The sequence below is a fragment of the Brassica oleracea genome, chromosome C3, assembly GCF_000695525.1.
Source record: "Brassica oleracea var. oleracea cultivar TO1000 chromosome C3, BOL, whole genome shotgun sequence".
NCBI lineage: Eukaryota > Viridiplantae > Streptophyta > Magnoliopsida > Brassicales > Brassicaceae > Brassica > Brassica oleracea.
In genome coordinates, this window is record NC_027750.1 from 15,211,178 (window position 1) to 15,225,849 (window position 14,672).

At 39.1% G+C, this 14,672-nt stretch overlaps 4 protein-coding genes across 4 annotated transcripts; 2 read left to right on the forward strand and 2 right to left on the reverse strand.

The window, feature by feature from the left end:
- Positions 1 to 1,859: 1,859 nt before the first annotated feature.
- LOC106336357 (3-phosphoshikimate 1-carboxyvinyltransferase, chloroplastic) lies at positions 1,860 to 4,310 on the forward strand. Its single transcript, XM_013775169.1, has 8 exons — positions 1,860 to 2,222; positions 2,318 to 2,562; positions 2,655 to 2,808; positions 2,942 to 3,156; positions 3,238 to 3,355; positions 3,485 to 3,695; positions 3,785 to 3,846; positions 3,935 to 4,310. The coding sequence occupies exons 1-8, from the start codon at positions 1,917 to 1,919 to the stop codon at positions 4,151 to 4,153; spliced, it is 1,530 nt and encodes a 509-aa protein (XP_013630623.1). The 5' UTR covers positions 1,860 to 1,916; the 3' UTR covers positions 4,154 to 4,310.
- Positions 4,311 to 5,009: 699 nt separating this feature from the next.
- On the forward strand, positions 5,010 to 6,847 carry LOC106336260 (UDP-glucuronate 4-epimerase 4). The gene has a single exon (XM_013775042.1). It carries the CDS (start codon positions 5,427 to 5,429, stop codon positions 6,732 to 6,734), a length of 1,308 nt encoding a protein of 435 aa, XP_013630496.1. The 5' UTR covers positions 5,010 to 5,426; the 3' UTR covers positions 6,735 to 6,847.
- Positions 6,848 to 6,902: 55 nt separating this feature from the next.
- On the reverse strand, positions 6,903 to 8,958 carry LOC106336261. Its single transcript, XM_013775043.1, has 6 exons — positions 8,648 to 8,958; positions 8,148 to 8,365; positions 7,928 to 8,071; positions 7,551 to 7,759; positions 7,122 to 7,380; positions 6,903 to 7,046 (listed from the first exon to the last, which is right to left on the reverse strand). The coding sequence occupies exons 1-6, from the start codon at positions 8,874 to 8,876 to the stop codon at positions 6,918 to 6,920; spliced, it is 1,188 nt and encodes a 395-aa protein (XP_013630497.1). The 5' UTR covers positions 8,877 to 8,958; the 3' UTR covers positions 6,903 to 6,917.
- Positions 8,959 to 9,261: 303 nt separating this feature from the next.
- LOC106331461 (uncharacterized protein At4g17910) lies at positions 9,262 to 12,007 on the reverse strand. The gene is made up of 16 exons (XM_013769822.1): positions 11,897 to 12,007; positions 11,745 to 11,808; positions 11,627 to 11,672; positions 11,372 to 11,505; positions 11,211 to 11,287; positions 11,053 to 11,125; positions 10,875 to 10,964; positions 10,729 to 10,802; positions 10,563 to 10,650; positions 10,358 to 10,484; positions 10,172 to 10,276; positions 9,970 to 10,093; positions 9,858 to 9,909; positions 9,737 to 9,781; positions 9,551 to 9,649; positions 9,262 to 9,481 (listed from the first exon to the last, which is right to left on the reverse strand). Exons 1-16 carry the CDS (start codon positions 11,935 to 11,937, stop codon positions 9,329 to 9,331), a joined length of 1,392 nt encoding a protein of 463 aa, XP_013625276.1. The 5' UTR covers positions 11,938 to 12,007; the 3' UTR covers positions 9,262 to 9,328.
- Positions 12,008 to 14,672: the final 2,665 nt, after the last annotated feature.

The following is a 14,672-nucleotide window of genomic DNA, read 5'->3' on the forward strand; positions in this document are numbered from 1 at the left end:
GCTATTAAAAAAAATTTAATTGCATATTGAAAAGCGCTATTGTAGCGAAAGAAAAAATAGCAACGCTAAAAACCGCTATGTAATGTCATTTACTTATTATGACGGGCGATGATACAACGCTTCAAAAACCGCTATTATATCGTTACATAGCGTTATTCGTCCGCTATAAAAACGCATTTTTCTTGTAGTGCGAAGGCTTATCATCACCTCCGGCAAGGAAGTAGATTCTTGAATCCCACGTCTTCTTACTTAGAAACTCACCCCCTCCTCCTTCCCCCCAAATCCCATTCTTCTTCTCATCGACATAAGCCCATGATTCGATTTTTTGTATAGATCTCATCAGGTGTGGAATTCACAGGGAATGGGAAATCCTCCACGTCCCAGAACACGCCCTCTTCGAGACCTTCGAGGCCTTTGGGCACTTCCACACGCTCCGAGAAATCTACGATCTTGGATTCGTTCATGGCAAAGAAGAACTGGAGTGTACTTTCTCCCTAAGTTTGGATTCACCCTTTGATAAAAGCTTTTCCGATTAATATTGTTAAATCGATTTTATTAAACCAATGATATTTATCTTCATATTCAGTTATTTTTAACCGGCTCATGGAGACATGGATGTTAATAGGGTTCGGCGCTCGGATTGGGTATTTCGGATGTTTGGATATTTTGGTATAGAAGTATAAAACTTTTTCGGGTATTTCTACACTTCAGATCGGATTCGGATATTTTTTAATTCGGGTTCGGGTATTTCGGATATAACCGAAAAAACAAAACATTTGATAATTTTTTTTTTGAACTACTGATAATTTTTTTTAAAATTACATAATTTTTACAAAAAAGACTGTTCATTCTCTTGCTTTCGTTCTGTAATACGATCAGAGAGTAACAAGAGAAGCTCCATGGATGGAAATTACCCCTCCCTATGAAGGACGACAAGATGGTTCGAGGTGGCTCCGGTTGTTACAATGATGTTTTATGGTGGTTATCATTGATGACGGCAACAAATAATGTTTCCGAAAAACCTAACATGGATCGTGAAAGGAAGAATATTTTAGGAAAGAAGATCTTGTATGGAGAGAAGATGAGGGATGGGAGATGCAGATGGTACCTTAATCTCTCTTACGTTTAAGGAGATACATATTTATATATATATGTACACACGTTTAGGTTAGGAAAAATAGTGATTTGGTATTGATTTTATATAATATTAATTAAACCAAAATCGGTTAAAAGAAACTAGTCATTACATATTGGATGAAAGATGTAAATTTAGGTTAAAATATACATATGTTCGGATGGCTTCGGGTATTATTTCGGGGTTTGGATATATCTGATCGGGTTCGGATATCCAAACTTATTCTATATAAAATCCGTTCGGTATTTTGCTACTTCGGTTCGGATTCGAGTTCAGGTTTTTCGAGTTTAAGGTTCGGGTATCGGATAAAATACCAAGCTCTAGATGTTACCATCGTCTTCTGTTAAAGGTAATCTAATACCGGCCGGTTACTCTTCTCTTATGTCGATTTATGTTTTCTCTTCGGTATTCTAGTAGTAAACCGCAATCAATTTATTTATGAGTTTTCGGTTAACGTTTCATCAGTGAGTGGTTCATGGGTTTTTTGTCATAAAGGCCCAATAACTTCTTTGAGACCCCGTTTAAAACCACCAAATCTTAACGCTACCTAACCAAAAACCAAAACCTTCCCACTTGCGGTCTGTAACAGCTGACTTGGACAAATACTTAACACGTGCCACATTCACATTGGCTAATAGAAAAAGCTCATACATCGCTTGAGGTGGGTTGGTGAAGGATTTTGATGGCTACCTTCTTCGTCCCCCCCCCCCCCCCCCCCCCAAAGTTTATAAAATTTTGAGGAAGGCAGAGAGTGGGTTCAAAGATCTAAACTTTTTCTCCAATGGCGCAAGCTAGCAGAATCTGCCAGAACCAGAACCCATGTGTTATCTCCAATCTCTCCAAATCAAACCAACGCAAATCGCCCTTCTCTGTTTCTCTGAAGACGCACCAGATTTCTTCGTGGGGGTTGAAGAAGAGTAACAACGGGTCTGTGATTCGTCCGGTTCGGGTAACGGCGTCTGTTTCCACGGCTGAGAAATCTTCGGAGATTGTGCTTCAGCCCATTAGAGAAATCTCGGGTCTGATCAAGCTACCCGGATCCAAATCTCTGTCCAATCGAATCCTTCTTCTAGCAGCTCTATCCGAGGTCGGTTTGCTTCTTTCTTTCTTTGTTAGCTTAGTGTTGCGTTTTTTAACGGCGTGAGATTGAAGAAAGGTTCACACTTTGTTGTGGTGTTATAGGGAACCACTGTAGTTGACAACTTGTTGAACAGTGATGACATCAATTACATGCTTGATGCGTTGAAGAAATTGGGGCTTAATGTGGAACGTGACAGTGAGAATAACCGTGCGGTTGTTGAAGGATGTGGCGGGATATTCCCAGCTTCTTTAGATTCCAAGAGTGATATCGAGTTGTACCTTGGGAATGCTGGAACAGCCATGCGTCCACTTACCGCTGCAGTTACTGCTGCAGGTGGCAACGCAAGGTAAGGTTAAGGAGTGTGATTTTGTTAGTTAGTTTTGTGTTATGTCAAGAACCGATCTTGTCCTCATGCTTTTAGTTCGGTTTATTTTCCAGTTATATTCTTGATGGGGTGCCTAGAATGAGGGAAAGGCCTATAGGAGATTTGGTTGTTGGTCTTAAGCAGCTTGGTGCTGATGTTGAATGTACTCTTGGAACTAACTGCCCTCCTGTTCGCGTCAATGCTAATGGTGGCCTTCCCGGTGGAAAGGTGAGTTTGTAATCTCAGCATCTACTATGTGGAAAGTTGCAGGAATCTTTGTTCATCACACTGCGTTTGCTCGATATGATGGCTTTTGTATGGTTTCTTGATTGACATATTAGATATGATTTGCATTTTTCAGGTGAAGCTATCTGGTTCAATCAGTAGTCAATACTTGACTGCTCTGCTCATGGCAGCTCCTTTAGCTCTTGGAGACGTTGAGATTGAGATCGTTGATAAACTGATCTCTGTTCCGTATGTTGAAATGACATTGAAGTTGATGGAACGTTTTGGTGTTAGTGCCGAGCATAGTGACAGTTGGGATCGTTTCTTTGTCAAGGGCGGTCAGAAATACAAGTAAGCGTTGTTTCTGAAATCACTGAACTTATAATTAGATTGACAGAAGAGTGACTAACCAAATGGTAAAATTTGATTCAGGTCGCCTGGTAATGCTTACGTAGAAGGTGATGCTTCTAGTGCTAGTTATTTCTTGGCTGGTGCTGCCATTACTGGTGAAACCGTCACTGTTGAAGGTTGTGGAACAACCAGCCTGCAGGTAATACTAAGTTTATAATGAAATTTGCTTTGTTCAATTTATTTTTTTGTCTTTCTAAGGCTTTGGCTAGTTGTGTGGAACATATGTTAGAATCTAAGTTCATTTTTGTTGTTGTGATGAATCTCAAAGGGAGATGTGAAGTTCGCTGAGGTTTTTGAGAAAATGGGATGTAAAGTGTCATGGACAGAGAACAGTGTGACTGTGACTGGACCATCTAGAGATGCTTTTGGAATGAGACACTTGCGCGCTGTTGATGTCAACATGAACAAAATGCCTGATGTAGCCATGACTCTTGCCGTTGTTGCTCTCTTTGCAGATGGTCCAACCACCATTAGAGATGGTAAGTACTCCCTCTAACCATCTAATTGGGGTTTTTAAGATTCATAGTCACTTAGTTCTCCTCTCATCCAATCGTTTTATCATATATAGTGGCTAGCTGGAGAGTAAAGGAGACAGAAAGGATGATTGCCATTTGCACAGAGCTTAGGAAGGTAAAACAATTTTCTTTCTGTCCCGCTCTCACTCTCTTGGTTTTATGTGCTCAGTCTAGGTTAAGTTCTGCATAACTTTTGCGTGCAGCTTGGAGCTACAGTGGAAGAGGGTTCAGATTATTGTGTGATAACTCCACCAGCAAAGCTGAAACCGTCGGAGATTGACACATATGATGATCATAGAATGGCAATGGCATTCTCCCTTGCAGCTTGTGCTGATGTTCCAGTAACCATCAAAGATCCTGGTTGCACCAGGAAAACTTTCCCTGACTACTTCCAGGTCCTTGAAAGTATCACAAAGCACTAAACAGACCTTAAAGCCCATTTGTCTTTTCTTTTTGATCCAATTGAGATCAGTTTCCTCTGTTATCACTGTAAGATTACGAAAAACAAAGAGTATTAAGATTGTTTGCTTGTACCTTAAACTGTTTGATGCAATCTTTGAATCGGTTTTGGTCATAATAGACTGGGTGATTAGGGCTGCTCTAAATCACTGAACTGGGTTTTTTAAAGGTGGGTAAAGTAGACCACAACCTCAAAACTATGTGAAAATTAATCCGGCCTAGCTCAGACTGTTCCAGGCCTTTCTGAGCCCAACTGTGAACTGATTTGACTATGTAGTTTATCCCCAAGCTTGTAAGAATAGATTCTAATTCCCAACTTGGATAGGTTTTTACTCAGGAACAAAAAGGCTTTACTGTCTTACTCTTGTTTCTTGTATTTGTCTTGGAGTTTTAACTGCATATGAGTATAGGGACAAAAGAGTAGATCTAAGAGTAGATACATCTGAAGGAGGGACAAAGGCATGGGGACATGTTCTGCCAATTCATAAAGGGAAAGGGGTGGACATGTTCTTGTCTTATGTAATCAAGTTCTTCACATGGGGTCTTTGAGTGTCATTATAGCATTCATTCGCTTGCACCTTTTTTTTTTTTTATCTTTTGCCCCATTGCATTTCTTATTAAAAAAATAAAAATAAACATCGTATGATTGATTACATAACCTTTTTTGGGTTTACACATTTAAAAAGTTGGTTTTGGTAGAAGACTAAACAATGATTTACATCAACCCTGATTTGCTATACATAGGAAGTTTATGTTAGGCTCATTTATTGGTAATATATAGTAATTATTTAGAGCAAAGCTAACAAAATCGATGCCCCCAAAATCTCTCTCTCACGAAAATAGATGTGATGTGAGGCTTCCCTAAAATCTTGGAATATTATTTCACACCAATCAACTCCATTCAATAGCATGACAACAAATCTTTTCAAGAGTCAAAAACTTTTGCAGTTAAATTTGATTGTCAATCAATTATTTTCAAAAGAAGTCTCTCTCTCTCTCTCTCTCTCTCTTTCTTCTTCTCCTCCTTGATTTGGATCTCTAAATCTTCAATCCCCCATGTTCAGATTTACAATTCACACTCTTTAATCACACCCTGTGACCAATCTTATTATTAAATAAAAGATTATATTCGTGTTTAAGCTTCTTTAATTAAATCCTTCCAAGAAACCTGAAGACTCCAAGGAGCTGTCATAAAAACTAAAGAGACAAGAAGAAGAAGAATAAAGGTGTTCAAAGATGTCTCGTCTTGACGACATACCATCAAGCCCAGGCAAGTTCAAGATTGACAAATCTTCATACTTCAACCGTCTCAGGTTTCAATCATCTCCCATCAAGTTCGCATTCATCTCCTTCTTCCTCCTCTGTCTCATCTCCCTACTCTTCCTCCGATCTCCACCGTCCGTTAACTCCTCCCAATCCGACCCATCTCGCCGCTCCCTCCGAACCTTCACCTATGGAGGACCCGCTTGGGAGAAACGCATCCGAGCCTCTGCTCGAACCCGAACCTCAAGCAACGGAATGACCGTCTTAGTCACCGGAGCAGCCGGTTTCGTCGGTACACACGTCTCCTCCGCTTTAAAACGCCGCGGAGACGGCGTCATCGGCCTAGACAACTTCAACGACTACTACGACCCTTCTCTGAAACGTGCGAGACAAGCTTTACTAGAGAGAAGCGGCGTCTTCATCGTGGAGGGAGACATAAACGACGTTGAACTCCTCCGTAAGCTCTTCAAGATCGTCACCTTCACTCACGTCATGCATCTAGCCGCTCAAGCAGGAGTTAGGTACGCAATGGAGAACCCTAGCTCGTATGTTCACAGCAACATCGCTGGACTAGTCAACCTCCTTGAGGTCTGCAAAGCGGCTAACCCGCAACCAGCCATCGTCTGGGCTTCCTCTAGCTCCGTCTATGGACTCAACACGAAGGTACCCTTCTCCGAGAAAGACAGAACAGACCAACCGGCTAGCTTATACGCCGCCACGAAGAAAGCTGGTGAAGAGATAGCTCATACTTACAACCACATCTACGGGCTATCCCTTACAGGACTAAGGTTCTTCACCGTGTACGGACCATGGGGAAGACCAGACATGGCGTACTTCTTCTTCACTAAAGACATTCTCAAAGGGAAGTCCATATCGATCTTCGAGTCGGCTAACCACGGCACGGTGGCGAGAGACTTCACTTACATAGACGACATCGTGAAAGGATGTTTAGGAGCGCTTGATACGGCGGAGAAGAGTACAGGAACCGGAGGGAAGAAGAGAGGTCCGGCGCAGCTGAGAGTGTTTAACCTCGGGAACACGTCGCCGGTGCCGGTTTCCGATCTGGTGAGTATACTGGAGAGGCAGCTGAAAGTGAAGGCCAAGAGGAACGTGATCAAGATGCCGCGAAACGGTGACGTTCCGTTCACTCATGCTAATATCAGCTTAGCTCAACGTGAGCTTGGGTATAAACCGACCACGGATTTGCAGACGGGATTGAAGAAGTTCGTGAGGTGGTACCTGAGTTATTACTCCGGTGGTAAGAAAGCCGCCGCGAGATGAGTTTTCGTGTTTTGTTTTGAGTAATTATATTTAATTTATTTATGTTACTTGTCTGGTACGTAACTGTTGTATTAAAATTTGATTCATCTTCAAATAAAACAATGTTACTTCTTCAGCACGTAACTGTGACTGATCTCCTACATATATTAAACAAAGAAGAACAAGTAGTCATGGTCAACAAGTTTAGAAATCGTATTTAGTTCTTCCACTACCTAGAACAAGACACAACATATCTGGAATGTTCGAAGTAGATTTGTGGAAGTTCCATGCCTCTAGCATTAAGCGTTTCCTCGAACCTTTGAAGTGAACAATCTGTGTTTTTTGTTGTTCAGAGTAATGAGAATGTGATAGATAGATTTGTGATGTTTTTAGGGGTTGTGAGAGTACCTTGACATCTAATGGCATGCCATGAAACTGACCAGCACCTTCAGGAGGCGTCCAGTTGTATAGGGCACATGGTAGAAACAGAACTGAAGCTCCAGCTATTTCTTGTGTGAACGCTTGTGGCTTTGTGAATCTCTTTGCGTCAAATGAAGGATGGGATTTGACAACCCATACCAGAGCCAACTGATCACCAAGCATACGCGATGCCTTCATGTATTTGGTTTTGTAAGCTTTTAAGACTTGTTCAAGAATAACTTTAGCCCTGCATTTTTTTGGAACCCCATGTAAGGCAAAGCATCAATACTGAGCGTATACATATGAATTTCCTGACTAGCATTCGAGGTTTAGACATTGATTCCAAAGACACAAGTGTTGCTTTTAACTATAAGAGATTTTGCTTAATGAGGATAGATAAGGGATAGATGCACAAACCTTAGGATCCCTTCACGGGTTCCTCTCACAGCTATAAAACCTGAGTTCAGAGGTTGATCTTTATTGTTCCTGAATGTGAGAGCTATGTGGAAGTTTGGATGCTTGTCAAATATAGTCTCGATGTTATCAACCACAGCTATATCAGAATCAGTGAAGATATAGTGGTTTATCACACCATCATTCTTCTCGAGCTTCATCTCAAGAAAGGTCTGCAGAGCCAAATTTTAACCAAATAAAAAGTCACGACCCATCTATCAATAACTCATAAACGTTTAGGTGAGATCTTAAGAGAAATGGATACCAGATAAATAGAGAGATAGGCAAAAGCAACAAATGTATGGATTCTACCAAAGGTATTAGTGTGATTGTGCTCTTACAATGTAAGACCTGATTCTTTGAAGCATCAGGTTAGCACGTGAATAATCACCAGGAATAGGCTCTACCATCACGTTGCTTGCTTGGATAGAAAGTTGAGAAGCTGGATCGGTCAATATGACAACGCTGCTCTTGGGCATACTCACCTACATAAACAAAAAACATAACTTTCTTTCAGACGCAGTAGCTAAGAAACAACACCAAAAGTTGACAAAAAGTTACCAGAATGAAGTAGGCGAATGCGTTTAGAACAGCCATTGACCTCTCTGGCTTGCTGTAGGTAACATTCCCAACAACAGAAACCATATTGGAGGATTTCAAATCACCGAGTGATGTGTTATTATTATAAACAGTAAACACTGTGACAAAAGAAACACCATTTCCAGCAGCACCAGACACATGAGAATTTGTAGTGTGTGTCTTGTTCAGAGCCTTCGTGCCTAAACAAAACATAGACAATGTAAGAAACACAAGGTAACACCAACAAGAATACCATTTTCCAAAGTTGTATCATAGCATTGAAGCAACAAGACAAGCTAAGCTATGGATTCAAATGGTTATCAAGACAAAGTCCTGAGAGACGAGGATTAATGTTCTTTGCCCTAAGTTCAGGACACAACAACATTGCTCAGATCTGTGTCTCCACAAATACAAATCAAAGATTGCGATTCATATCCGAGAGCTATAAGTGCTTATGTGACCAACTAATAGCAAAATCTAACCTTGGCAATGCAATCTATCGGGAAAGCCGACTCCAGCAGCAGGAACGAGCACAAGGTGATCTAGTTTCTTGTTACGAGTGCTTGGCGCTTCGTTCTTAGCTCTAGTCGAAGAAGAATAATCAACAAGTGATGAGAGGTGAGGAAGAACAACGAGTACGGGGACAAGTAATAGAAACCGACGCCATCCGGTACAAGATCTTAAGCTCCGGTAATATCTCCGGGAAACCATTGATCGTATAAACAAAACTCCGATCAACGAACTCTAATTCCTGATCGACGGAGATGATAGATAGGATCAAGCCAAGTTCGGTGCTTGGGCTCGAGTTGGGCTTTTTATGAACATCATTAGATTATCAGATCTAAACTACGTGACGTTTACTTGCACTGTTAACGAACTGTGTGCCGGCAAAGAAAGATTCAGACTTGACACAGTGTTTGACCAAAATGAGAGGCTCTCTTCGTAATATCAGGTCTAAACTACGTGACGTTTACTTGCGGTGTTAACAAACGGTGTACCGTTGAAAGAACCAATCAGATAACTGTAAAATATTCAGACTTCAAACTATTTGACCAAAAAAAGAGCTTCCCTTCATATCCGTCCCAACCCACAAGCAGGTCTGAATCAATTACATTGTCACTAAAAGACAAGTAAAGAGTTTACAAAGATGTTGTAGCATCCTCCTACCAGAACTTTAACCGGAAACCGGAGAAATGAATGGTTCCGACAATAACAGATAAACCAAAGGCATAAGCTGTTAATATCACAAGGGAAGATATTGGAGAAGCAAATATGGTATCTACGGCCATGTTCATCACTCCTGTAAACACGTTTGCCTGTACAAAGAATGAGTTCAAGGAGAATCAAGACTCTGTGAGAAATCAATTTGATAAGAAGAGACTTACAAGAAGAAAAGTAGCTAGAAGATTCTGGTCAATTGCTTCTTCAAGTGATGAGAGTTTGTTCATAGGTATATAACTCGAAAGCATGAATATACCCAACGCCTGAAAAAACAACAACAAAAAGACTCATACCTCTAATCTCAAAGACAAAGTCTTCACATTTATAATTAACATTGAACTTAAAAACACCTGGAGATCTTGAGCGAGCACCCAAGTAACATAAGGCATGTTGCACTGCACAAGATAAATGAAAAAATGATTATCAACCAATATTGAAATGCTTTTGAGCTTTTTAAGCGAGTATCATTACCGTTCTACGTGAAATCCTCTCCACATAGTTGTCAACAAGTATAGTCACAATCCTGACACATACAGATGAGTGAGTGATACTATCATAATGAGATAGTATGTTATATTTTTACCATAGTATAAAAGAAACAAGAAAGACTCTAGCGATAGAGCTTGTGGTGCTTCGAGTATTGGAATGCTTTGCGTAGAAGAGATGATAGCCTAAGTGAACGCCGAGAAGGTACATGCCCCAATAACCTGAATCAGAAGAGAGTTAGATGCCACAATAATAACAAAGAGAGTAGTATAGTAAGTCAACCAAATCAAAAGCCTTACCAAGGGTGCTATATACTCCTTCCTTGTTCTTGCTGATAATGTTATCTCCTCTTTCGTGGGAAAGTAGATATGTGTTCAGTCCACTAACCAACCAAGTTTGGTACCCTGAGAACAGAGCAAGTTGAAGATAGTTAGGTTTCATCGTCTTGTAATTAAAGAGGGAAAATAAAGTAAAGTATAATGTACCTGCAAGAACAGTGAAACCTAGGACTCCACAGTACTTAGCTGGTACGTTAACAAATGATGTGAGAATTGATATTGCTGCAAGCGTGAAAAAGAAGTTCCAGTGTTGTCCATACTCCGTAACGTGGACCTTCATACACAGTCAAGAACAACAACGGTTAAGAGTTTGTTAAACCGCTAAACATCAAGGAGCAGAGTTTTTATTTACCTGATAATCCACACCTGAAGTGGTAACTAAACGAATAAACCCGAGTAATAGCAGAGGAGCAGTTGCCTTAAGTCCAGTGATCCAGTTTCTGAAGCAATGCAAGTTAAAAAGATGAAACAGGTTTACATAATGCTGAACCACTAACAAGGTAAGGAGAATAACCCACCCTGATGAGACGTCTCTAGCTTGCCGAGACACTATAGCATTAGCCAACACAAAAGATCCAACACCAAGATCCATCTGCTTATGTAATATACAGTTACTAATCACAAGTTTAGAGCCTAAAGGAAGACAAATATGCCAAAAACGTACCAAGCTAGTACCGTAAGTCTCAGTCTTAGCGTACCTCCTCGGAAAGATAGTGAAGTCAACAGACAAGATACACAAGCATGTAATTAGCATCTGCAACAACGAAAAAATCCTTGAGAGTAAATGAAAGATAAAAAGCAAAATGGATTTTAAATTAAAACAAAAAGGTAGTGTAGGATACCAGAGCAACTCTATAAGAGGAGACATTAGCTCTAAACGAGAGAGATTGTCCTCTCTGCAACCCTGAAGAAGATCTGTAATCATAGTTTTTAGTTGAAAAAAAAAAAAGTACCACAAGGTTGTTATTGAATCTAAGTGAAAATATAAGAAAGTTTCTACCTTTTTGCAGTCACAGTAAGAACAAGCAACAACAGAGACAACAAAACTACCCCATGATAAACCCATTCTGATAGAACCTACAACAATAGTTATTATCAATCAGGTTCAATGATCATAAGACAACATTACCGAGTTAAAAAGGAATGTTTTAAGGGACATACGGTGAAGAACAAGAGCATGGGGAAGACAATGAAGATAAAGTCCAAGGATATAGCATAACTGTAAGCCTTCCATTGTCTGGAAACAACGATCTCATCGTCGTTTTTCTTCGATGAAACCGATTTGTCATTGTTATCTATAACAAACAAACATGAAACAGCTTAGACTCATCAAACAAAAGGAGATGACTTTAATGGTGGATTGCTCTCGCAAAGCAGGGAGCTTTTTAGCATTTGCTTTTGATTAGAGAAACGAACCGGTTCTACAGTGAAAGCCAATGGAGTAGCGAATAAGAACCAAAAGCTGAAAACAAATAAACGTTATCATTTAGAAATTGAATCAAATCAAATAAATGTACATAAGAAAGAAACTTACAGGGACAATGGTTAATAGTGCTGCGATTTCCAGAATAGACGATCCATCTAGATTGCTTACGAATCTGCAATAAGTAAGAACTGCAAATCATACAGTAAGAAAATATAAAGATCATTGAGAAGACGAGAGAAAAAGAAAGAGGGAAGCTTTACTCTTCTTTGAGATGCTTGTTTGGATTCAGAGACGAATCCATCAAAACTCGATACACAGAGCAAAAAAAAAAAGATGTAGTTTATTGACTTGAATCCATCAAAACCGGATTATTCAAATAATTTCATATATTTTTTGGATAAAAAATATTTAAATTTTTTGTTTTTCTTGTATTTTTTTATTTATAAACCATTTAAAAAATATATATATATTTGGTAATTTCAAAACTAAATATCATTAAGATTTTAATATATAAACTGTATTTTAATATATAAACTGTATTTCCTGACTTTCCAAGTAGTAAGCAATTGTTGAAAATACTTTTTGATGTTTTGAATTAAAAACCATTTTTTTAAAAATATTTAGTAATTTCAAAACTAAATATAATTAAGATTTTAATATTTAAACTGTATTTTAATCTAACTAATACTAAAAGGGTTATATGAAGAGTAGAGATGGTGTCCACGTCAGATTAAAAAATCGGCCAATGAGTAAGTTTGTTTTCACCACGTCATCATCACTTTCTACTGAAGAAGAGGAAAACTGGACTTTTTTTTTAGTTAACATTTTAACTCGGCCCATACCAGGCCCGCGTTGCCAAACCTTTGTTTTTCCTCTAAAGTTTGAGAGTCTGATCTTCTCCGACTCTTCCTCTTCGTCTTCGCCTCCAAAACTCATAACTTTCAGTTACCTTGAGACACTACTGATCAATCAATGATGATCTTTAAACTCTTCTTGATTTTTTTCGTTTCACCTCCCGTTGATCTTTCTCCTATATAAAGCGCTACGTCTAAACCTAAATCCTTTCAAAATCAAGTTGGCTGTAGAAACACATCTCAGTGATACGATCAAAATCAAGAGGCACTTCAGGACCAACAACCACTAAACCCCCATTCTGTTTTCGACAGAAGGAGATGACAGCTGAGCTGTCTGATACGTCGAGGTCAGGTACACAAGTAGCGTCTCCGGAGCTCGTGATGCCGGGGTTTCCAGGCGTGCATAGCATAGAGTTGCAGGAAGGAGAGCGTTTCAAGGCGTGACAAAGGGCGTGTTCTCTCCCTCCGGTACCGATTACAAGAACTATCACTCTCTTCTGCAGTAACTGAACCGAAGTTAGTACACTGAATATTAAGCGAGCAAAAGGGTATCTCTGGAACTTACCAGCGCCGCCGTTACCGCAGGGAGACAAGTCGGTTGAATTAGGTCTAGTTGGGTTGGGTATGAAGGAATTTTTGTAGCAATTAAATGCAACATGGCGAGGATATGATAATCAAAAGAAGAGTAAGTTAGCGAGGAAACCGAAATGAACAAGGAAGTGAGAGTAATGAAATAAGTGGAGAGAGCTGAGAGATGGTTTTGGGGAGTTGTTGTTGTTGGAGAAGAGATTGATAGAAGAAGATGAAGGGTGGAGATTAGATGTACAAAACGACATGTCTGAAAGTTGGAACACAAGTTTGCGACAGAGATGAAGAGAGACACAGAGACAGTTAAAGTTGCAGTCTTTGAGAGAGTTTGACTCAGACCAGATTCGCTCAACAAGGGTTTAACAGAGCACTCCCTTCGTTTGTTTTTCATTACTATCCTTAAACAGAACTACTACTTCGTGTACAAGTTATGTTTAGGTGTTATGGGTTTCCAAGTTCTCTTTGTTGTCATTAGCTTTAAATTGAAAAACCTTCTTATGGATGTGCTTTTAGTATATTGTTTAAGGATACTAATGAGTCTGCTTCAACTAATGGCTTACATTACTGGAACATTCTGCTAGGTAATGTTTATGACATCGGGAAATCAAGAAATCTTGCTTTCTCTGGAGCATGACTCTCAGGGTTTCACCATTGCAAGAGCTGAAATAATGATTTTGGACTAAAAAATCAGGTTATTATTTTGTTTTATATTTGATGAATATATAAGTGTCTTGTGGAAAACCTAAAGTGATGGAGTCAAACTGATTGAAGAGGAAAATGCATTAGCTGGGAATCAATTTCATAAGATGCTGTCAATGTTCGGAGAATCAGAAAGCAAAGTTGAAAATCTGTAGAATCAAGCTCAAGAATCACAAAATCATTGTGTAGGGATCCAAGAGGTGAAGAGTTTCATGAAGAGAATAATAAAGATCACTTCACGTCTTCTCCTACAGTTAGAAACAATGGGTATGTTATTTAGTTTTCAGTTACTGCCAGAGTCAGAGATTGTTGTTCCAACATGACAAATTCTGTTTGCTGGAATAAGTTTAATTTATTTATTTTTTAACTGTAAAAGGGCACTTATACATTTTTTTTTTCTTTGTTCAGCTTTTATATATATTGGAACTTATTTGACTTCGACGAACCAACTCCTCTTTGCTGCTTTTTTGTTTTTGTGTGCTGCAATGGCATGACGTTAGTTTGTATGTTTATTTTTGAAACACATCAGTCTGTATGTTATATAGGTTGTTTTTGTGTGCTGCAATGGCATGACGGGACGTGTGTATGTTTTATAGTTGTTTGCGTATATGCCAACTTCGTCATAATTTTTCATAAGTTCTTTACTAAATAAGGAACTGAAGCTAAGATATATAAATACAAAGATGAAAATTTCACATTCACGATGATCTATACATTATGAAAAAGACAAATATTAATCTATATAACGACCATATGACTTGGTTGAATTATAATTTCAAGTGGTATTAGATTCTTTTTGGAAACAAATTTTGTAAATCAAATTTGAAAACTATATAAAGAGTCTTCAAATTTCAATTACGTGTTCTTTCCAATTCAAATTGGTGTTTGGTTTAAA